This window comes from Morchella importuna (genome assembly GCF_003444635.1).
Source record: "Morchella importuna strain M04M26 chromosome Unknown Morimp01GS011, whole genome shotgun sequence".
NCBI classification, from domain to species: Eukaryota; Fungi; Ascomycota; class Pezizomycetes; order Pezizales; family Morchellaceae; genus Morchella; species Morchella importuna.
In genome coordinates, this window is record NW_025763408.1 from 58242 (window position 1) to 74703 (window position 16462).

Consider the following 16462-nt stretch of genomic DNA (forward strand, 5'->3'; position numbering starts at 1 on the left):
ATGGCGGCCAACAGAATACGGAGCATGTTCCCCGTCGCCCCGCGCAAGGGCGAGACATTCGAGTTAAGAACTGGATTGAATTCTCAGTTCGCTCACGAGAGGTACATAAGTTCCACTTTCCCTCTCAGTCGGAGAGAATTACATGAGCTCTATCTGTGGCTAATAATCCGTGTGGGCTCTAGGAAAGATGCAATTAGGAACACCATTGCCGCCATGACGTTAGGAAAGGATGTCTCAGCACTATTTCCTGACATTATCAAGAATATGGTGGGGCATTCCTGTGGATCGAGTTAACGCTTGCGGTTATCTTTAGCTGCGAAAAGCTGAAGTTCTGACTATAAATGTCACCTTTAGGCCACGAGTGATCTAGATCAGAAGAAGCTTGTCTACCTATACCTAATGTGTGTATTTGTATGCTATTATCGGATTAAATACTAATCTCGTATTTCAGGAACTATGCAAAAACTCACCCAGACCTCTGTATCCTAGCTGTTAATACTTTTGTCCAGGTTAGTACCTATTGCGAGATCTACATAGTATGGGGGCTGTAGCTTATTTGAGCAGGACTCCGAAGACCCGAATCCATTGATAAGAGCGCTTGCTATTAGAACGATGGGATGTATTCGGGTGGATAAGATTGTGGATTACATGGAGGAACCGTTACGAAAGACTTTGAAGGTGAGCGTCCCAAAAATATGCTCATGGGTTACGATCTAATAATTAACTTCTTGAGTAGGATGAAAGTCCTTATGTGCGAAAAACGGCAGCAATTTGTGTAGCGAAGCTCTTTGATCTTAATCAGTCCTTATGCTTGGAGAACGGTTTTTTAACAACGCTTCAAGAGTTGATTGGCGACTCAAACCCAATGGTAAAATCAATCGTACTGAAAAATTTAACGTAGCCATGTGCTTATAAAAACATTGCCCAGGTTGTTGCAAATTCCGTAACAGCACTTGCAGAAATCATGGAGGCAGCACCGGAAACCGAAGCCCTTCTTGTCACGCCCGCAACCTTGAAAAAACTTCTCATGGCTCTGAACGAGTGTACTGAGTATGTGCCACTCAAACATTCTCCGTGACTGCCCCTGGGCTAACTAATAACGTCAGATGGGGACGCATCACAATTCTAACAACTTTGGCTGAGTACAAAGCGCAAGATGTCAAGGAAGCGGAACACATCTGTGAAAGAGTTGTTCCCCAATTTCAGCACGTAAATCCTAGCGTAGTATTGGCCGCTGTAAAGGTTATCTTTTTGCATATGAAAGTAATCAGCCCCGAGCTCTGTCGGCAATATATTAGAAAGATGGCGCCTCCTCTTGGTATGATATGCATTCATCTGTACCTGGTGCTGGACACAAGCTGATTCAATTATATAGTTACTCTTGTTTCATCTCAACCAGAGGTTCAATATGTTGCGTTGCGAAACATCAATCTTTTACTTCAGAAGCAGCCAGATATCCTCACGAAGGAAATGCGGGTTTTCTTCTGTAAGTATAATGATCCTCCGTACGTCAAGTTAGAAAAACTCGAGATCATGATCCGGATTGCCAATGAGAAGAATGTTGATCAACTTCTCATGGAGCTTAAGGAATATGCTCTTGAAGTAGACATGGATTTTGTACGAAGAGCTGTGAAAGCGATTGGGCAAACAGCTATCAAAATTGATGCTGCTGCGGAACGATGTGTTAATGTTCTACTCGAGTTAATTAACACTAAAGTAAACTACGTGGTTCAAGAGGCCATTGTAGTTATCAAGGTGGGGTGGCTTTATTGAATTATGTCCCTAGAAATCCCATGCTAACACTGTAGCAGGATATTTTCCGGAAATATCCTGGCTATGAGGGCATTATTCCGACACTGTGTAAGAGTTTGGATGAACTCGACGAGCCGAACGCTAGGGGGTCTCTCATTTGGATTATTGGAGAGTATGCTGAGAAGATCAACAATGCCGACGAGCTTCTAGAAACCTTTATGGAAGGTTTCAAAGATGAGTACACACAAGTTCAATTACAGCTTTTGACTGCAGCTGTGAAGTTATTCTTGAAAAAGCCTCAATCGCAAGCACTCGTGCAGAAAGTGCTCCAATGTGCAACAGCGGAGTGCGACAACCCGGATATCCGGGATCGAGCCTACGTATATTGGAGATTGCTTTCGAAGGACCCGGAGGTGGCAAAGGTAGGGCTTGAAAATCTAACTGTTAAGATGTAAGGATATTAACATTCTATAGGCCATCATTCTTTCTGACAAACCCCCAATCACTTCAACAATACAGTCTCTTCCAATGGGACTTCTCGATCAGTTACTTGGAGAGATTTCGACACTAGCATCTGTCTATCACAAGCCACCAGAGACATTTGTTGGACAAGGACGATTCGGAGCCGATGCGGTGCAAAAGAGAGCCATTGAGTAAGTCTACCTTGAAAAATATATGGAAAACTATGACTTATACCCTTAAGGGAATTACAACGAGACGCTCGCGAGAACCCAATACAAGCATCGGCGGCAGCCAAAGAGGGCCAAAATGTGGAAAATCTGCTGGACATTGACTTTGACGGAGCCGTACCAGCCAGTGCAGAGGCGTCAGGTGCAGGAGGCCTAGAAAGTCTTGTTTCTGATACACCGGTGCGCGCCGCCTCACCAATGTCTCCAACCACGGGCCCAGGTAATAACATGGATGATTTGATGGGCTTATTTGGGAGTTCTTCACCGCCAACTGGGAATTCAGGCAACGGGCTGAACGGATTCGAGGGATTAAACCTTGGAGGGTCACCACCGCCACCACCACAGCAGCAGAAGAAGAGTACAAATGAAGATATATTGGGATTGTTCTAGGACAGGGGCTTGTTTACTTAGATTCCAAACGATTATGTAGTCTTTCTCTCTGTTCCGGTGCTTGACATGCGAGCTTAAGGAAACAGTGGATATTTGATGATGGAGTTGTACTACACATTTCTCTCCCGCAGATGAGTACGTGCATGTGCGTATGGTGATAACGTGTAATTTTTCCTTTTAAAAAAATAAATATAAAAAAAAAACAAAAAAAACAGAGCAGTTTAAGGCGGTTACCTTCGTTTAGTGTCATGTTAAAGACATGTGACATGTGATTAACGTTTTTGACTGACCTACTCTAAGTACATGTACTCTATGTAGAATTGTATAGCCAAGGCACTAAAACTGCATGTTGTTGGGTACATGTAGATTTGTTGCGCAGCATTAGTAACATGGGATTAGACGCGGGATTAGCCGAGTTAGGCGCCCAAGGGATACGTAACGCTAAGCGATTTCTATGTACAGGTGTCTAGATCACGGGCACTTCTCTAGTTCTTATCTCTCCTTACTACATGTAGTATCATCATCAATAATATATGCTCCTGTTTATCGGTCGAACTTGGCTCTCTCGTATTCGTATCGTCGACGAAGAAGAGATAGTACACAACAGCCGGCCAACAACGTAGAGATTCAAGAACAGCGGGCGTAGGTACTTCATTGAAATACAGTACTCTCTAGTCTCGTATCACCGAACAAGCAACTCGTTACGTATTTTCGCAATTTTGTAAGTACCTACCAATTTACAGTTCAGTGATGTATGCGCTCTACCAGAATGCTGATTTCCAGCCAAGCCGTTCAAGCATTATTGCGGCTCTGTGGCGTACGGGCGTTGTCCTGGCAACCTAAAGTCGTTCGCCTCTCTCCCATCGCGAGAGACTTCAAAGAACGTTTGTAACGCGATCGCTCTTAAAAACCGATTCACCCCGTTCACCTCTCCCCATCGCTGACATCACCATGGTGTCGTCAATATCACGGTCTATACCTTCACCTGCCCCCAGGGCTCCGCCGCCGCATTACCAGACGTTCCTTACTCCCATCCTGCATCGACGCTTTGTCCGATCGTGCGCAGTTGGCATCATTGTATGCTATGTAGAGGCTTTTTTCATAAGTAATAAATCGAGTTGTAAGTATTTCGCGGTGGATAGAGCAGGGCAGTGGTTCTGACTATAGTGTAGTCTTATGGACACTATTTCCATTGAGCTCGACTGGGTTCAAGACTTTAGTCCTTTTCTTCTGCACGGCAGTGCCGGTTCTTATCCTCCGCGTCTCTCAACTTCATGTCGGTGTACGCGCCAATCCTTCGGGGTTTCACACATTTACGAGGAGTGTGGGCTCATTCGGAACATATTCTACAATCCTAACATATGTTTTTGCATCGCTGGTCTTCATCTCACTCTATCTTTTGTCTTCAACAAAGGGCGACAAGTTGAGCTTCATTGTGGATGGAAAGTATGGTTTTTCAAATACCACCATTTTCCAATACCAGGTTGAAGTATATTGATAAATTCTATAGAACCTATGAACGCCCCCGATTGAACGAGCGCTTTATTTATTTAGTATATAGCGCTTCACACGTCGGCCTTGTGCAGGGAATTCTTCATATTTATCGTGACCGGGGAAGGTTGGAATTTCCAGATGTCAATGTAAGCCGTCTGCTTCAATCCCCGTCCGAGATCGTCCCCAACTAATGATCATGCGAAGGTCCCTCCAAATGAAGCTTTGAAGGCGCGTATCCCAGTTATTGTAAAGGATGCCCTTACTCTCGCTATTATCGCCCTGTTCACTTGTCCTATAACCTATTTCTTCGTTCGATCGGGAATCTGGCACTACACTTTGATAATTGCTAGAACGTTTTTCTGGCTTAACCGTTCCAGCAGTGTCCCGTCATGGCCGATCGATACGATCTTCAGAAATTTTTGGGTCGCTTTTCTACTTGGATGCATCTGGGAATCGGTCCACACTGCTTTCAGTATCTACTTCTCCGAGGAGCCAATCAAGGATGAGAAGACCATCAGTGAGAAATCACCAGATCCAAACGGCACATTAGTATCTGGTCTTAGAGCAAACGGCCTCCTGACGCAGGTTATGGCATTCTCGGAGCTGGTTTTCATCTCTCACAATTCGCCCGCGAGGAGGAAGTCCATATTTACAGACGTTGATAGAAAGCCGATAAACATCTGGGAACAGATCATGAAGGAATGCCTTGCGGTGATTGAAGATGTGGATTCAAAATTGACCGGGGTTGGGAAGGCAGCTAGTAGTCCACTCCCAAGTTAGTCTCTATTCCGCTTAAAATCCAGAAGACAGTATATTAATAAACATTACAGAGATTGCATCCTCCCATAGCACCGCATTAGCCCTCAAATCCCCCTCACCAGCAATCCAGATAATTGCCGGCGATACAGCACTTCTTACTCCCTCCTCTACTTCTTCTGGAAAATTTCTAGACTCTATCCAATCTAAAGACGGTGCCCATCTTAGTCTCAATGACGTCATGAGAAAACTGCCGCTTCAAACACCGTCCATGGCCGAAGCTGAAGCTAGGTTTACTGATGGTGTCAAATCAAAGATCGAACCATTTCTAGCATCTCCATATGGCAAATCATTCCGCCAAACTATTCAGCAACGAACTTCAATTCTCATGCCCAATGTACGCATCCAAGTTAATGCCGTTTCGTGTAAGATTCCTACATCTGCTTAATCAGAAAAAATATTAACAAATATGTAGCGCTTGCCCGCCTAGTCACTGCCTCTTTGTCTGAGGACGACTACGGTGTTGTACAAAAACATGTCCCGCTAATCCTACAAGCATTCTCGTCGACTATCGAGGCTCTCAATCGATACATGGTGAACCCGCCCATACACTGGACTGATATCGAAGCCAAGAGTAATCCCAAGTCGTTAACTCTGAGGGAGCCAGAGATGCTCCTAAAGGCATTGGAAGGCGGGTTAAGAGATATTGCGGTGGCTTTTAAGCCGTATGTCAAAGACATGGAATTATCGGCGGAGGTGAAAAGGAAGGTTTTGGAAGCTAAAGAGGAGGCGCTGCTATAATTATTTCATGATCTGTGGGTTCTGATTTTTTTTTCTTTTTTTTTTTGTTTCTTGACTTTACGAACGATTCCGCTGTAGGTTTGAGGTTTGAGGTGTGAAATTTGAAATACGTAAGGCGTTAAAACAACAAAGCTGAAAATGATGCTACATCGGGATAAGGATTACAACTATGATAGATTGTGAATTATTATTTTCCTTCAAATAATGCTTCTTTGCCCTATTTTTCTTCATTTTTCTCTTTTTTTCTTGTGGAATGTATCTTTAATGTGCTTTTGGAATTCTTTGGTTTGGAGTTTGACCCTCGTAAAAGCACAAAGGGGAGAATACGAGGTGTACTCTACATACATGTAGTATATATATCTTGAGCTCAGGGATAGGCCGAAAGAGCATGCGTGATAGTGATCTAGTTAGATCGATTGTCATTCTCATCCTGCTCTTTATGGCGGCCAGATAAGTGTGATACTAAAGTACATGTATGTATCTAGAGTATGTAGATACATACTATGTACATACCTTGCGTCGCTAAATAGACCTCGGTGTACTCTAGCATTCCGCTACATGTAGTGATGGCATGGGACAAAACCTAGCAAGACTTTGACCAAGTAAGGTTGAAGATGCAAAATCTCGACTTATTTCGACAATTGCGCAATCTCTAAATTAATAACCCTAACCCTCTCCAACTCTCTCACTATCAAAATATTTCAGGTCGTTTTACAAAGTCTCGAAATATTGGAAAGATTGACTTTTACTATTTACGGTATTGGCAATTGCCGAAACATGAACCTTTGTATTTCAAGACGAGACAAAGCAATGCTCTAGTTCCGTCGCGTCTAGTGTTGTGGAGTCCATCCATCACTATAGCTATTCAGCATTTCTGTAGCACCAAGCATTTACCTACAGTATCCGGTAACATTATTGCAAAAGTGGGCTCTCCGTGACCCGATAGTCCTATTGGCCCTTGAAAGATTTTTTGCTGCGAGCACAGACCAACAAATCCACTCTTTTAGTTCTGACTTTTGCAATAATTCTACCGGATACTGTACATGCACGTACATACATGTAGTAACGCATTTGACCCGAGGATCACTGCCAAGATGCTAGGTTACTCGGGCGACCTTGTGTAACACACCATCTCTTGGCGTGGAACATCCCAATGTCGCGCGACCTACTCCACATACATACAAACAATCAGCAGTACCTCCACATAGAAATACCTACAATCTTCTAACTATGGATAGATCGGTAATAATCGATGCGCTCAAATCGATCGTTCAGACTTGGTTTAAAGAGGATCCGAATCGCGTGACGGTTCGTGCGGCGCGAAGTCACGTTGAACAAGAATTGGGCCTTGACCAGGGGTTCCTTGAGAATGAGGATTGGAAGGCGGAGGCAAAACGGATTGTGAAAGATGAGTTTGTGAGTTTTGAGGGCGCCGACTTATCCTATCTCTCCGCCTGACTGCGCGGGTTCTAACGCGCTTTTCGTGCGATTGTAGGCAGCTCTCAACGAGGAGTTGGATAAACGAGAGAATGAGTCGAAGAAGAAGCCCGCTATTGCGAAGAAACCCACTGCTGCCACAACCAAAAAACAGACCATGCGCTCAAAGAGGTCTGCGGCAATGGAGGAAGGCGAAGCAGAAAAGGCACCCAAGGCAAAACGAGGTAGACCCTCTTCGAAGAAAATAACAGAGGAGGAAGAGGCCACTGGATCGCCAGAAAAGGCGCCTGCAAAACGGGGCAGCCCTACTACCGCAACAGCGAAGAAACTTGCACCGAAGAGATCCCGGGCGAAACCTACTGTTAGGGAAGAAGAGGATGACCAGGAGCTTGAGGTGGATATTCCATCTGCACACCCGCTGTCGTCTGCTGCGATAACTCCGGATAGTGATAACAAGCTGTCGGATATTCCAAATGAGAAGTCCCCGGAGGAACTGAAGGTGCTCTCTCGACCAAGTGCCAAATCTACGCCTACGAAGGATAAAGACTGCAGTGAGAGTGAGCTATCGGATGTCTCAGAAGAACCCCCAAAAAGAAAGGGCAAGCGCGCACTTGCCGCAAGGCCTAATACTCCCAAAAAGAAGGTGAAGCCCTCACTAAAACCAGCGGAAATTATCGAAGGTCCAGGGAAGGACTTCAAGACGATCCTACAGGACAGGTCTATGCCACCACTGGATGCAGATGCAGATGATGCAGGTGCTGGAAGCGATAGTGAGATGTCTATTGTGCTGGATCCAACACCCCAGAAGGGACGCTCCTCGATCACCAAGGTCCCGCCGCCCAAAAAAACGAAGGGTTCGAAGGCTCCTGCAAAGAAGGGAAGGGCCAAAAAAACAGATGTAATTACGTGCTCCTCGTCTCTCTTTACTACTCTCACGTGAGCTAACTCTGGCGGCACGGGTGAAGTCCAGCACAAAACTTGACCCAGAACAGGAGCAGCTCAAATCCCTCAAAGCCTGGCTCCTTAAATGCGGTATCCGCCGAATCTGGGCGCGCGAGCTTGCAAAATTCGAGACGTCACGTGAGCAGATTGCGCACCTGAAAGGAATCTTGACTGATATTGGGATGACGGGCCGGTATAGCGCTGATAAGGCAAAGAAGATCAAAGCAAAACGTGAGCTGAAGGCAGAGCTCGAGGCGATTCAGGTCAACGCGGGATCGTGGGGAATGGAAGAGAAAGATACTGTAGAAGATGTTGGGAGGCCGCGGAGGCGAAGCGGTGGGAGGAAGGCTAGGATTGTGATAGAGGACGACGAGGATGAAGAGGAGGCGGACGAGGGGGAAAATATAGTGAGAGCAAGAGAAAAGGAAATGGAGGATTTGGCGTTTATGGATGGGCAGAGTGAGTCGGAGTAGTGATATCAAATGCCAGAGCATTTTAACTGTTTTAATTCCTAGGCTTTTTTCTTTCTTTTCTTTTCACGGTCTCTCCCCACGGTCGAGAAGACCGGTGGTAGTGTTCCCCCCTATCCTATTCGCTTGTTGAGCATGTTTGTTGCTTTTTTTCCCTTGCGTGGCATGGGTCCCACTTGTAGTTATCGCTTTTTGCGTTGTGAAATACTCCTCCCAGAGGTAAATTGGAGAGATGATAATTTATTTGTGATTAAAATGTATGCATGTAGCGGGCTTTCCGCCCATCTCTTCCTGCAATTAGCTGTTTGTAAGTATACGAATGCGTAGATAGAATTCAACGGAATCAGTACCTGTATGCACAATGCATACAATTAATAAAGTGATCCAACAATCAATTAAGTAATGTACCACTACCTACAGTGACAGAAACATGGATAAAACGACTACCGCAGTCATTGGCAATGCCGTACCACTGCCGCACCACTGCCGTATACTTCGTTGAAATATGGAGATAAAGCGGCACATTCTCGCGGTACCGTGCTGATGCGGTATCAGATCTACCCCCATTTCTAATACTGTACATGTATGTATGCATAACGCAGTGGCTGAGACGAGTGATCCTTTGTGATTCATCCCTCCTTGATCATGTTGTTACCCCATTAATTGTATGCAACATTCACCCCTCCTTTGAAGTACATTCATGACCGTATCAACGCGCCCTTATACTCCGTGCGCTAGGTAAGTTCACCTCTATTTATTCTATTCTCACCAATTAAGCCGTCTTTAGTCGACCAGAAAATCAAATGGTTAGTGTAACGTCTTAGGCATCACCGATATTGCGTTGATTTATCCATGGATTATCACTCAACTGATCAGCCGAGACGGTACATTAGTTGTTGATATTAGGGCTTAATTAAGTTTCATGCCTCAGATTTATACATAAATGGGTATAAAAGATATATAATGTACATACATGTCATCGTTGAGATTGGTTTGCCGAACATGATGTCCATTTGCCATTTGTTTATACAGCATCCCCCCACATCGTGGGCACAGCCCAGGCGCGCGCGGTGGGTACAAAAGCAAGATCTAGAGAAATTCGAGAGAATGATAGAACAAGGTGAATATAAGCGCAAAGGTGATTAGGTTTTGAGTGGCTAGTGAGTTAGAGGATAGTAGGAGCGAACATATATTTATGTAAATTACTTAATCATAATACCACAATAGTACTAAAGGCTCGCCGCATTGCTGCCACCAGAGTAACCCATATATTTAAAATATAGTGAAGAATAGGTTGGTGCTTCTGAACACGAGCTACAGTGTTAGTACTACTCGAATATACAGAGCTCAAAGGAGAGTTTGTTTTCTTATTAAAGCTGGCCCCAGTGAGCATGGGCCCAAGGCTGACAAGCTAGATCTAGAAGTACATGTAACTACATGTAACCAGCCTGGTTTTTTGAAAAAGAACCTAAAAGAAAACTTGTATTCTGACAAATAAACTAATCGCTTTTTTTGTAAATATAGGCGACAACTCCGTACTACATGTACAGTGGTGGGGAGAATTATTGCGGAAGTCAGAACTAAAAGAGTGGGCCTCTTGATCCGTGCTCACTGCAAAAATTTCTTTAGGGCCAATAGGACTGCCGGGTCACGGAAAACCCACTTTCGCAATAATTCTCCCCATCACTGTATATGGCTACATGTAGTAGCTAGTCATCATGGCAATCGGGCCTGGCGGTTTAAGGGATACAGCTTTATATCGCCGGATATTGAGCATCAAAGTTTGCTGCCCTAATAGAATTCGAAGCCTATGGCTTATGTATTGCGAGCTTCTGTAAGTTTAACTCTCGATATGACCGGTGCAGGCCTAGCCTATTCTGACGAAAGTTGAGTAAAATAATATGTACATGTAGGTCTCATGCCCAGACTTTCTGTAATTGGCCACATCTAATAATTGCGCTAGCAGTAATGACTTTTCGCGTAAGCAGTCTTGCCAAGATTTCGCTCACGTTACCCGTCATCCTCTCAGTGAAACGTAAAAAGTTTTTGAGCCTCTGATTCCTTCGCGACATTCTGCAGTGCGGCAGCAATCGCCCCACAATCTCTCTTCTTTGAAAAAAAGTAGGAACACTTGCCAGCCCGCCAGTCATGAATATCTCAAATCCCGTGGCCTCTGAGGTCACCAGTGTTGATTTCACATTCCTGTCTACAGAGGATATTCAGAATCTTTCAGTCAAACAGATTATAAACCCTCTGACCTTTGGAAGCGTTGCAGCTGGAAACGTCCCAGTTCCCATTGTTGGTGGACTCTATGATCCAGCTCTAGGAGCGAGTGATCAGCTGAGGCAGCGGTATGTAGGGATGACCTGCAATTGCACTTGGATTTTTGAAGGGGTATTGCAATCTGCAGAACTAACATCTAGATCATTATAGGTGCGCAACATGTCACTTAGATTACAAGTACTGCCCAGGGCACACAGGTCATATTGCGCTTCCGGTGCCTGTATACCATCCTCTATTTTTTGACCAGATGCTCCGACTATTACGCTCGACATGCGTCTTTTGTTTTCACCTGCGAATGTCCAAGGCTGTTGTTAACCGCTATGTATGTAAACTCAAGCTGATCCAACATGGGCTACTACTGGAGGCGCAGCAACTGGACGATATCCAGGTTGCGACTAAGCCAGCAGTAAAGCCTGGAAGATCAATCGCAGAAGAAGAAGGACCAGGAGACGATATAGAAAGCGAAGATGAAGACGATATGGAGGCTTTTTTTAAGAAGCGGAACAAGTTCGTGGAAAAGGCGATTAAGCGAAACCGTGCGAATCAGGCAAATTGGAACTCGGCGAAGGTTATGAGCGTGGCCGAAGAGCGGAGAGCTCTTGTGAAACAATTTTTGGCGGATATAATAAAGCCCAGGAAATGCAATCGTTGTCAAGCGTGAGTCTTTTTTTTATTTTTTTACAATGCTTTTAGTTTGCGGCAATGGCCCTAACCACAGTGTAGGATTGCACCCACTTTCCGTGCCGACGGATACTCTAAGATTTTTGAAAAACCCCTTCCCACTAAAGCGCGTAACCAAAACTCTCAGCTTGGCCTGCGAAGACGGAACGCCGCTCTTGACAGAAGAAAGCCAAAGTCATCACCACACAAGAAGTACTCCAATGCTATGGAGATTGACGAGGGTATTGGCGGCGAGATTGATGTAGAGATTCAGGAAGCTTCTTCAGAAGAGGACGAAGAGGCTCTTAATGAAGCTGCAGATAGGAAAGGATCGGCTGGGCGACTTCTGATGAGCATGGAAGTGCTCAATACCCTAATCAGGCTTTTCGATAATGAAAAGGATATCACACAGCTCTTGTATGCCCCGCGGACAGCAATGGATAAAAATCCAAAGCCTGTCTCGGCAGATATGTTCTTCTTGCACGCCATTGCCGTACCGCCTACAAAATTCAGACCCCCACAATTCTCCGGTGGTGAGGTCAGCGAATCGGCTGTAAACAGGGGACTGGTTAAGATTCTTCAAGACTGCCTCTATATCAGAGACCGTAACGAAGCTATTAATGATCCTTCTACCACACCAGATTCTAAGACTGAGATTGTCCGCCGTTTAATCGAGTCATTTGTTACACTCCAAGAAGATGTAAATACCTTCCTTGACTCCACAAAGTCACCTGTCACTGGATTGGCCGCAAAGGCTATAGAGGAGGGTATCAAGCAGAAGCTCGAAAAGAAAGAAGGATTGTTCCGGATGAACATGATGGGTAAACGTGTCAACTTTGCCGCACGTTCTGTCATTTCCCCGGACCCCAACATCGAAACTCGTGAAATCGGTGTGCCGCCGGTATTTGCGAGCAAGCTCACCTACCCGGAACCAGTTACAGAAATTAATGCTACATGGCTTATGTCATTAGTAGTGAATGGCCCTGACACTTGGCCAGGAGCTGTAGCGATCGAGATGGAGAATGGCTCTGTTCAGCGTCTACCCGGCGACAAAGAGCCTAGCGGTCGCCAAAAGAGAATTCAGCTTTCGAAGACACTACTAACCCCTGATACCCTCTCTCTTTCAGACTCCCGTCCCAAAAAGGTTCACAGGCATCTTCACGATGGCGATGTTGTCCTCATGAACCGTCAACCAACGCTTCACAAGCCATCCATCATGGGACACATCGCAAAGGTTTTGCCAAAGGAACGCACGATTCGCATGCACTACGCCAACTGCAATACTTACAATGCCGATTTTGATGGCGATGAGATGAACATGCATCTTCCCCAGAATGAAATGGCAAGGGCCGAGGCAAAAGAAATTGCAAATACCGATAACCAGTACCTTGGATCCACGGCCGGAAAGCCATTGCGAGGTTTAATTCAGGATCATTTGGTAATGGGTGTATGGTTGACAAATCGTGATACTATGTTCACAAGGGAGGAGTACCAGCAGCTTCTTTATAGTTGTTTGTTGCCGGAGCATAATTCGCTTTTTGCGACGCCAGGGAAGAGTAGTAGAATCATCACCCTACCACCTGCTATTATGAAGCCAAGACAGATGTGGACTGGGAAACAAGTCGTGACTACGATCCTGGAGAATATCCGCCCCAAATACTTTGCTGGATTGACACTATACTCCAAGTCGAAGACTCCTGGAGACTCCTGGTATAAAGGTAATGAGGAGGGAAATGTCATCTTTCATGACGGCTACTTCGTTTCTGGAATTCTTGATAAGAACCAACTTGGGCCTACTGAGTTTGGGTTGATCCACTCCATCTACGAAATTTACGGCCCCACAGTTGCGGGAAGTTTACTCAGTATCTTTGGGCGTCTGCTTACGAAGTTTTTGCATATGAGGGCTCACACGTGTGGCATGGACGACTTGCTGCTCACCCCCGAGGGAGATAAAAGGAGGCGTGCTGCTTTGGCGGGGTCAGATGTTGTAGGGAAGAACCTCAGTGTGGAATACGTAGGGCTTAAGCCAGAAGAGTATACCGAGACTGAACTCAACGCGAGAATGGAAGAAGTTCTTCGAGATAAAAACAAGCATAATACTCTAGACCTGAAAGCAAATTCTCAGACTGCGGCTTTTACTTCAAGGGTAATTAAGGAGTGTCTGCCGTCAGGGCTACAGAAGGCTTTTCCATATAACAACTTCCAGGCCATGACTGTCTCAGGAGCTAAGGGGTCCGACGTTAACGCATCACAGATTTCGTGCTTGCTCGGACAGCAGGTTTTGGAAGGCTCCAGAGTACCAGTTATGGTCTCTGGAAAGACACTGCCTTGCTTCAGACCATATGATACGAATGTTCGGGCAGGAGGTTATATTACGGATCGTTTCTTGACCGGTGTTAGACCGCAGGAATACTATTTTCATTGTATGGCTGGGCGCGAAGGTTTGATTGATACGGCTGTAAAGACATCTAGGTCTGGATATCTGCAGAGATGCCTGATCAAGGGTATGGAAGGCATTCAAGTGCAGTATGATAATACTGTCCGAGATAGTGACGGGTCGCTTGTCCAGGTATGTACTCTCTTGATATTGACTCAAGTTATCGTAGCTTACATTTGATTAGTTTTTGTATGGAGAGGATGCTTTAGATGTTGCAAAACAGAAGCATCTGCGCCAGTTCAAATTCTTGTCGCAGAATATGGAGTCTGTTGTGAGAAAACTTGCCGACGATACTGTCAACGAGAGCTTGGGCCCTAAGCTTTCCATGATTGCAGAGAAGTTGAACCATGGGGTTGCAAACGAGCATCTCAAGAAATCAATGAAGAAATATGCCAAACGGGGGGATCTAGCAGCGTCAGAGGTTACCATGTCAGAATACAGCCCAAGTAGATATGTTGGTAGTGTCTCTGAAAGCTTTGCCGAGGCTAGAGAATACGTAAGTCGCATGACTCCGAGCATTCTAAAGCCATACTAACTTTTGAACAGTATTTAAGAGAGAATCCAGACAAATTAATCGTCAGCACCAAGCAATCCCGCACAATGGTCGGAACTGAGCTCTCACGCGGTCTTGATAAGGGTGAATTCAGGAACCTGATGGATCTGAAATACTTCCGCTCCCTCGTAGATCCTGGCGAGGCCGTTGGTATTATAGCCGGACAGTCAATCGGAGAGCCTTCAACACAAATGACACTCAATACTTTCCATTTAGCTGGTCACGCAACCAAGAACGTCACCCTTGGTATCCCGCGTCTACGTGAAATCGTCATGACTGCTTCTGCAAACATCGCCACGCCAACAATGACATTAACATTAAGGAATAGCGTTTCTGACCGCAAGGCAGAGGTGTTTTCCAAGAGATGTAGTCAACTGATGTTGTCGGAGGTCATCGAGAAAGTCACTATTAAAGAAAGTCTTACCAAAGATATCAAGAGCTATAAGATCAGATTAGACCTCTTCCCTAAAGAGGAGTATGAGGAGGAGTACTCGATCACAAAGAAGACCGTTGGAAACACTTTCAAAAGTTCGTTTGTGCCAGCTCTTGAACGATCCGTTAACAAGGTGCTGAATCCTAAGAAAACCAAGAGCAAAGAGAGGATTGGCAAAGATGACGCCATGCCAGATATTGGCGAGAGTGCTGGCACTGTTGAGGAGGAGCGAAGAAAAGAGAGCGCTGCTGATAACTCTGACGACGAGGAGAGCGACGATGACAACGAGGAAGACGCGACAAACGCGAAGCAGAAGAGCAGGAAATCAGAGGCCGTGTCCTACGAAAACCCCGACGATGCCGAGGAAGAGATCGCGAAGCAGGCCGAAAGCTCTGGCGAGAGCTCTGATGAGGATGAGGATGTTGATGAGGGACTTGGGGCTAGTGCTCCGGATAGTGGGGATAATAGCGATGATGGCTCAAAGTCGAATCCAAAAACTGCTAAGAAATCGAAGGCAAAGACTATTGTTACCCCAGTAAAGAAAATTGTCGTGAAAAACAGCAGCGAGAACGTGTCAAGGTTTGAGTTTGACGAACAATACGGCCAATGGTTCGAGGTGGATCTACAGTACCCATCGGAGGCACCAAAGGTTCTCATGTTAGGAATTGTGGAGAAGGTGTGTCGAGACACGATTATCCATAAGCTTTCTGGCATCGGATCTATCATGAAAGTCCCAAGCTCAGAACTCAGTAAGGCTGAACAAGCCGCTGGCAAGGTAAGCTAGATCCACCGTATATCACTCGTCACGATCACATACTTATCACTCCAGTAGCGCAAACTTGCAGTCGAAGGTGTCAATTTTGAAGCCTTCTGGAACGAGCAGGATGAGATCGACCCTAACACAATTGAATCCAACGATATCGCCGCCTTCCTTCGCTATTATGGCGTCGAAGCCGCACGCAATAATATCGTCAAGGAAATGAATGCCGTCTTCGGCGGTCATGGCATCGCCGTTGATATCCGTCATCTTAACCTCATCGCCGACATCATGACCCGTGGTGGAGGGTATAACCCTTTCAACAGACAGGGCATTAAGACAGGGACTTCGCCGTTCTTGAAAATGAGTTTTGAAACAACGTGTAACTTCCTCAAGGATGCAGTGGTGGAGGGTGATTTCGATGATCTAAGCAGCCCGTCCAGCAGGATTGTTCTTGGGAAACTGTCTAATGTGGGAAGTGGGAGCTTTGATGTGATGGTGGGTGGGCTGACAAGGGAGAATAGGTAGCAGGGACGGGAGAGTAATAAATTTGTTGTAGGTACATGTAGTTTTCAATAGCTATTGGTTTGGTCCCTTCTCTTTTTTTT

General features: G+C 45.5%; 4 protein-coding genes across 4 annotated transcripts; all 4 read left to right on the forward strand.

The window, feature by feature from the left end:
* LAJ45_04449 (uncharacterized protein) lies at positions 1-2831 on the forward strand (the record flags this gene model as incomplete). The annotated part of the gene is made up of 13 exons (XM_046114029.1): positions 1-101; positions 183-267; positions 355-401; positions 452-509; positions 565-678; positions 737-868; positions 929-1050; positions 1107-1318; positions 1376-1755; positions 1812-2174; positions 2227-2405; positions 2456-2661; positions 2725-2831. The coding sequence occupies 13 exons, from the start codon at positions 1-3 to the stop codon at positions 2829-2831; spliced, it is 2106 nt and encodes a 701-aa protein (XP_045972551.1).
* Positions 2832-3782: 951 nt separating this feature from the next.
* Positions 3783-5882, forward strand: LAJ45_04450 (uncharacterized protein; the record flags this gene model as incomplete). Its single annotated transcript, XM_046114030.1, has 6 exons — positions 3783-3951; positions 4004-4277; positions 4342-4471; positions 4530-5100; positions 5156-5506; positions 5557-5882. 6 exons carry the CDS (start codon positions 3783-3785, stop codon positions 5880-5882), a joined length of 1821 nt encoding a protein of 606 aa, XP_045972552.1.
* A 1230-nt stretch (positions 5883-7112) lies between these two features.
* On the forward strand, positions 7113-8734 carry LAJ45_04451 (uncharacterized protein; the record flags this gene model as incomplete). The annotated part of the gene is made up of 3 exons (XM_046114031.1): positions 7113-7298; positions 7378-8217; positions 8285-8734. 3 exons carry the CDS (start codon positions 7113-7115, stop codon positions 8732-8734), a joined length of 1476 nt encoding a protein of 491 aa, XP_045972553.1.
* Positions 8735-10879: 2145 nt separating this feature from the next.
* LAJ45_04452 (uncharacterized protein) lies at positions 10880-16382 on the forward strand (the record flags this gene model as incomplete). The annotated part of the gene is made up of 6 exons (XM_046114032.1): positions 10880-11082; positions 11165-11671; positions 11738-14243; positions 14296-14607; positions 14658-15872; positions 15930-16382. The coding sequence occupies 6 exons, from the start codon at positions 10880-10882 to the stop codon at positions 16380-16382; spliced, it is 5196 nt and encodes a 1731-aa protein (XP_045972554.1).
* Between the last annotated feature and the right edge of the window lie 80 nt (positions 16383-16462).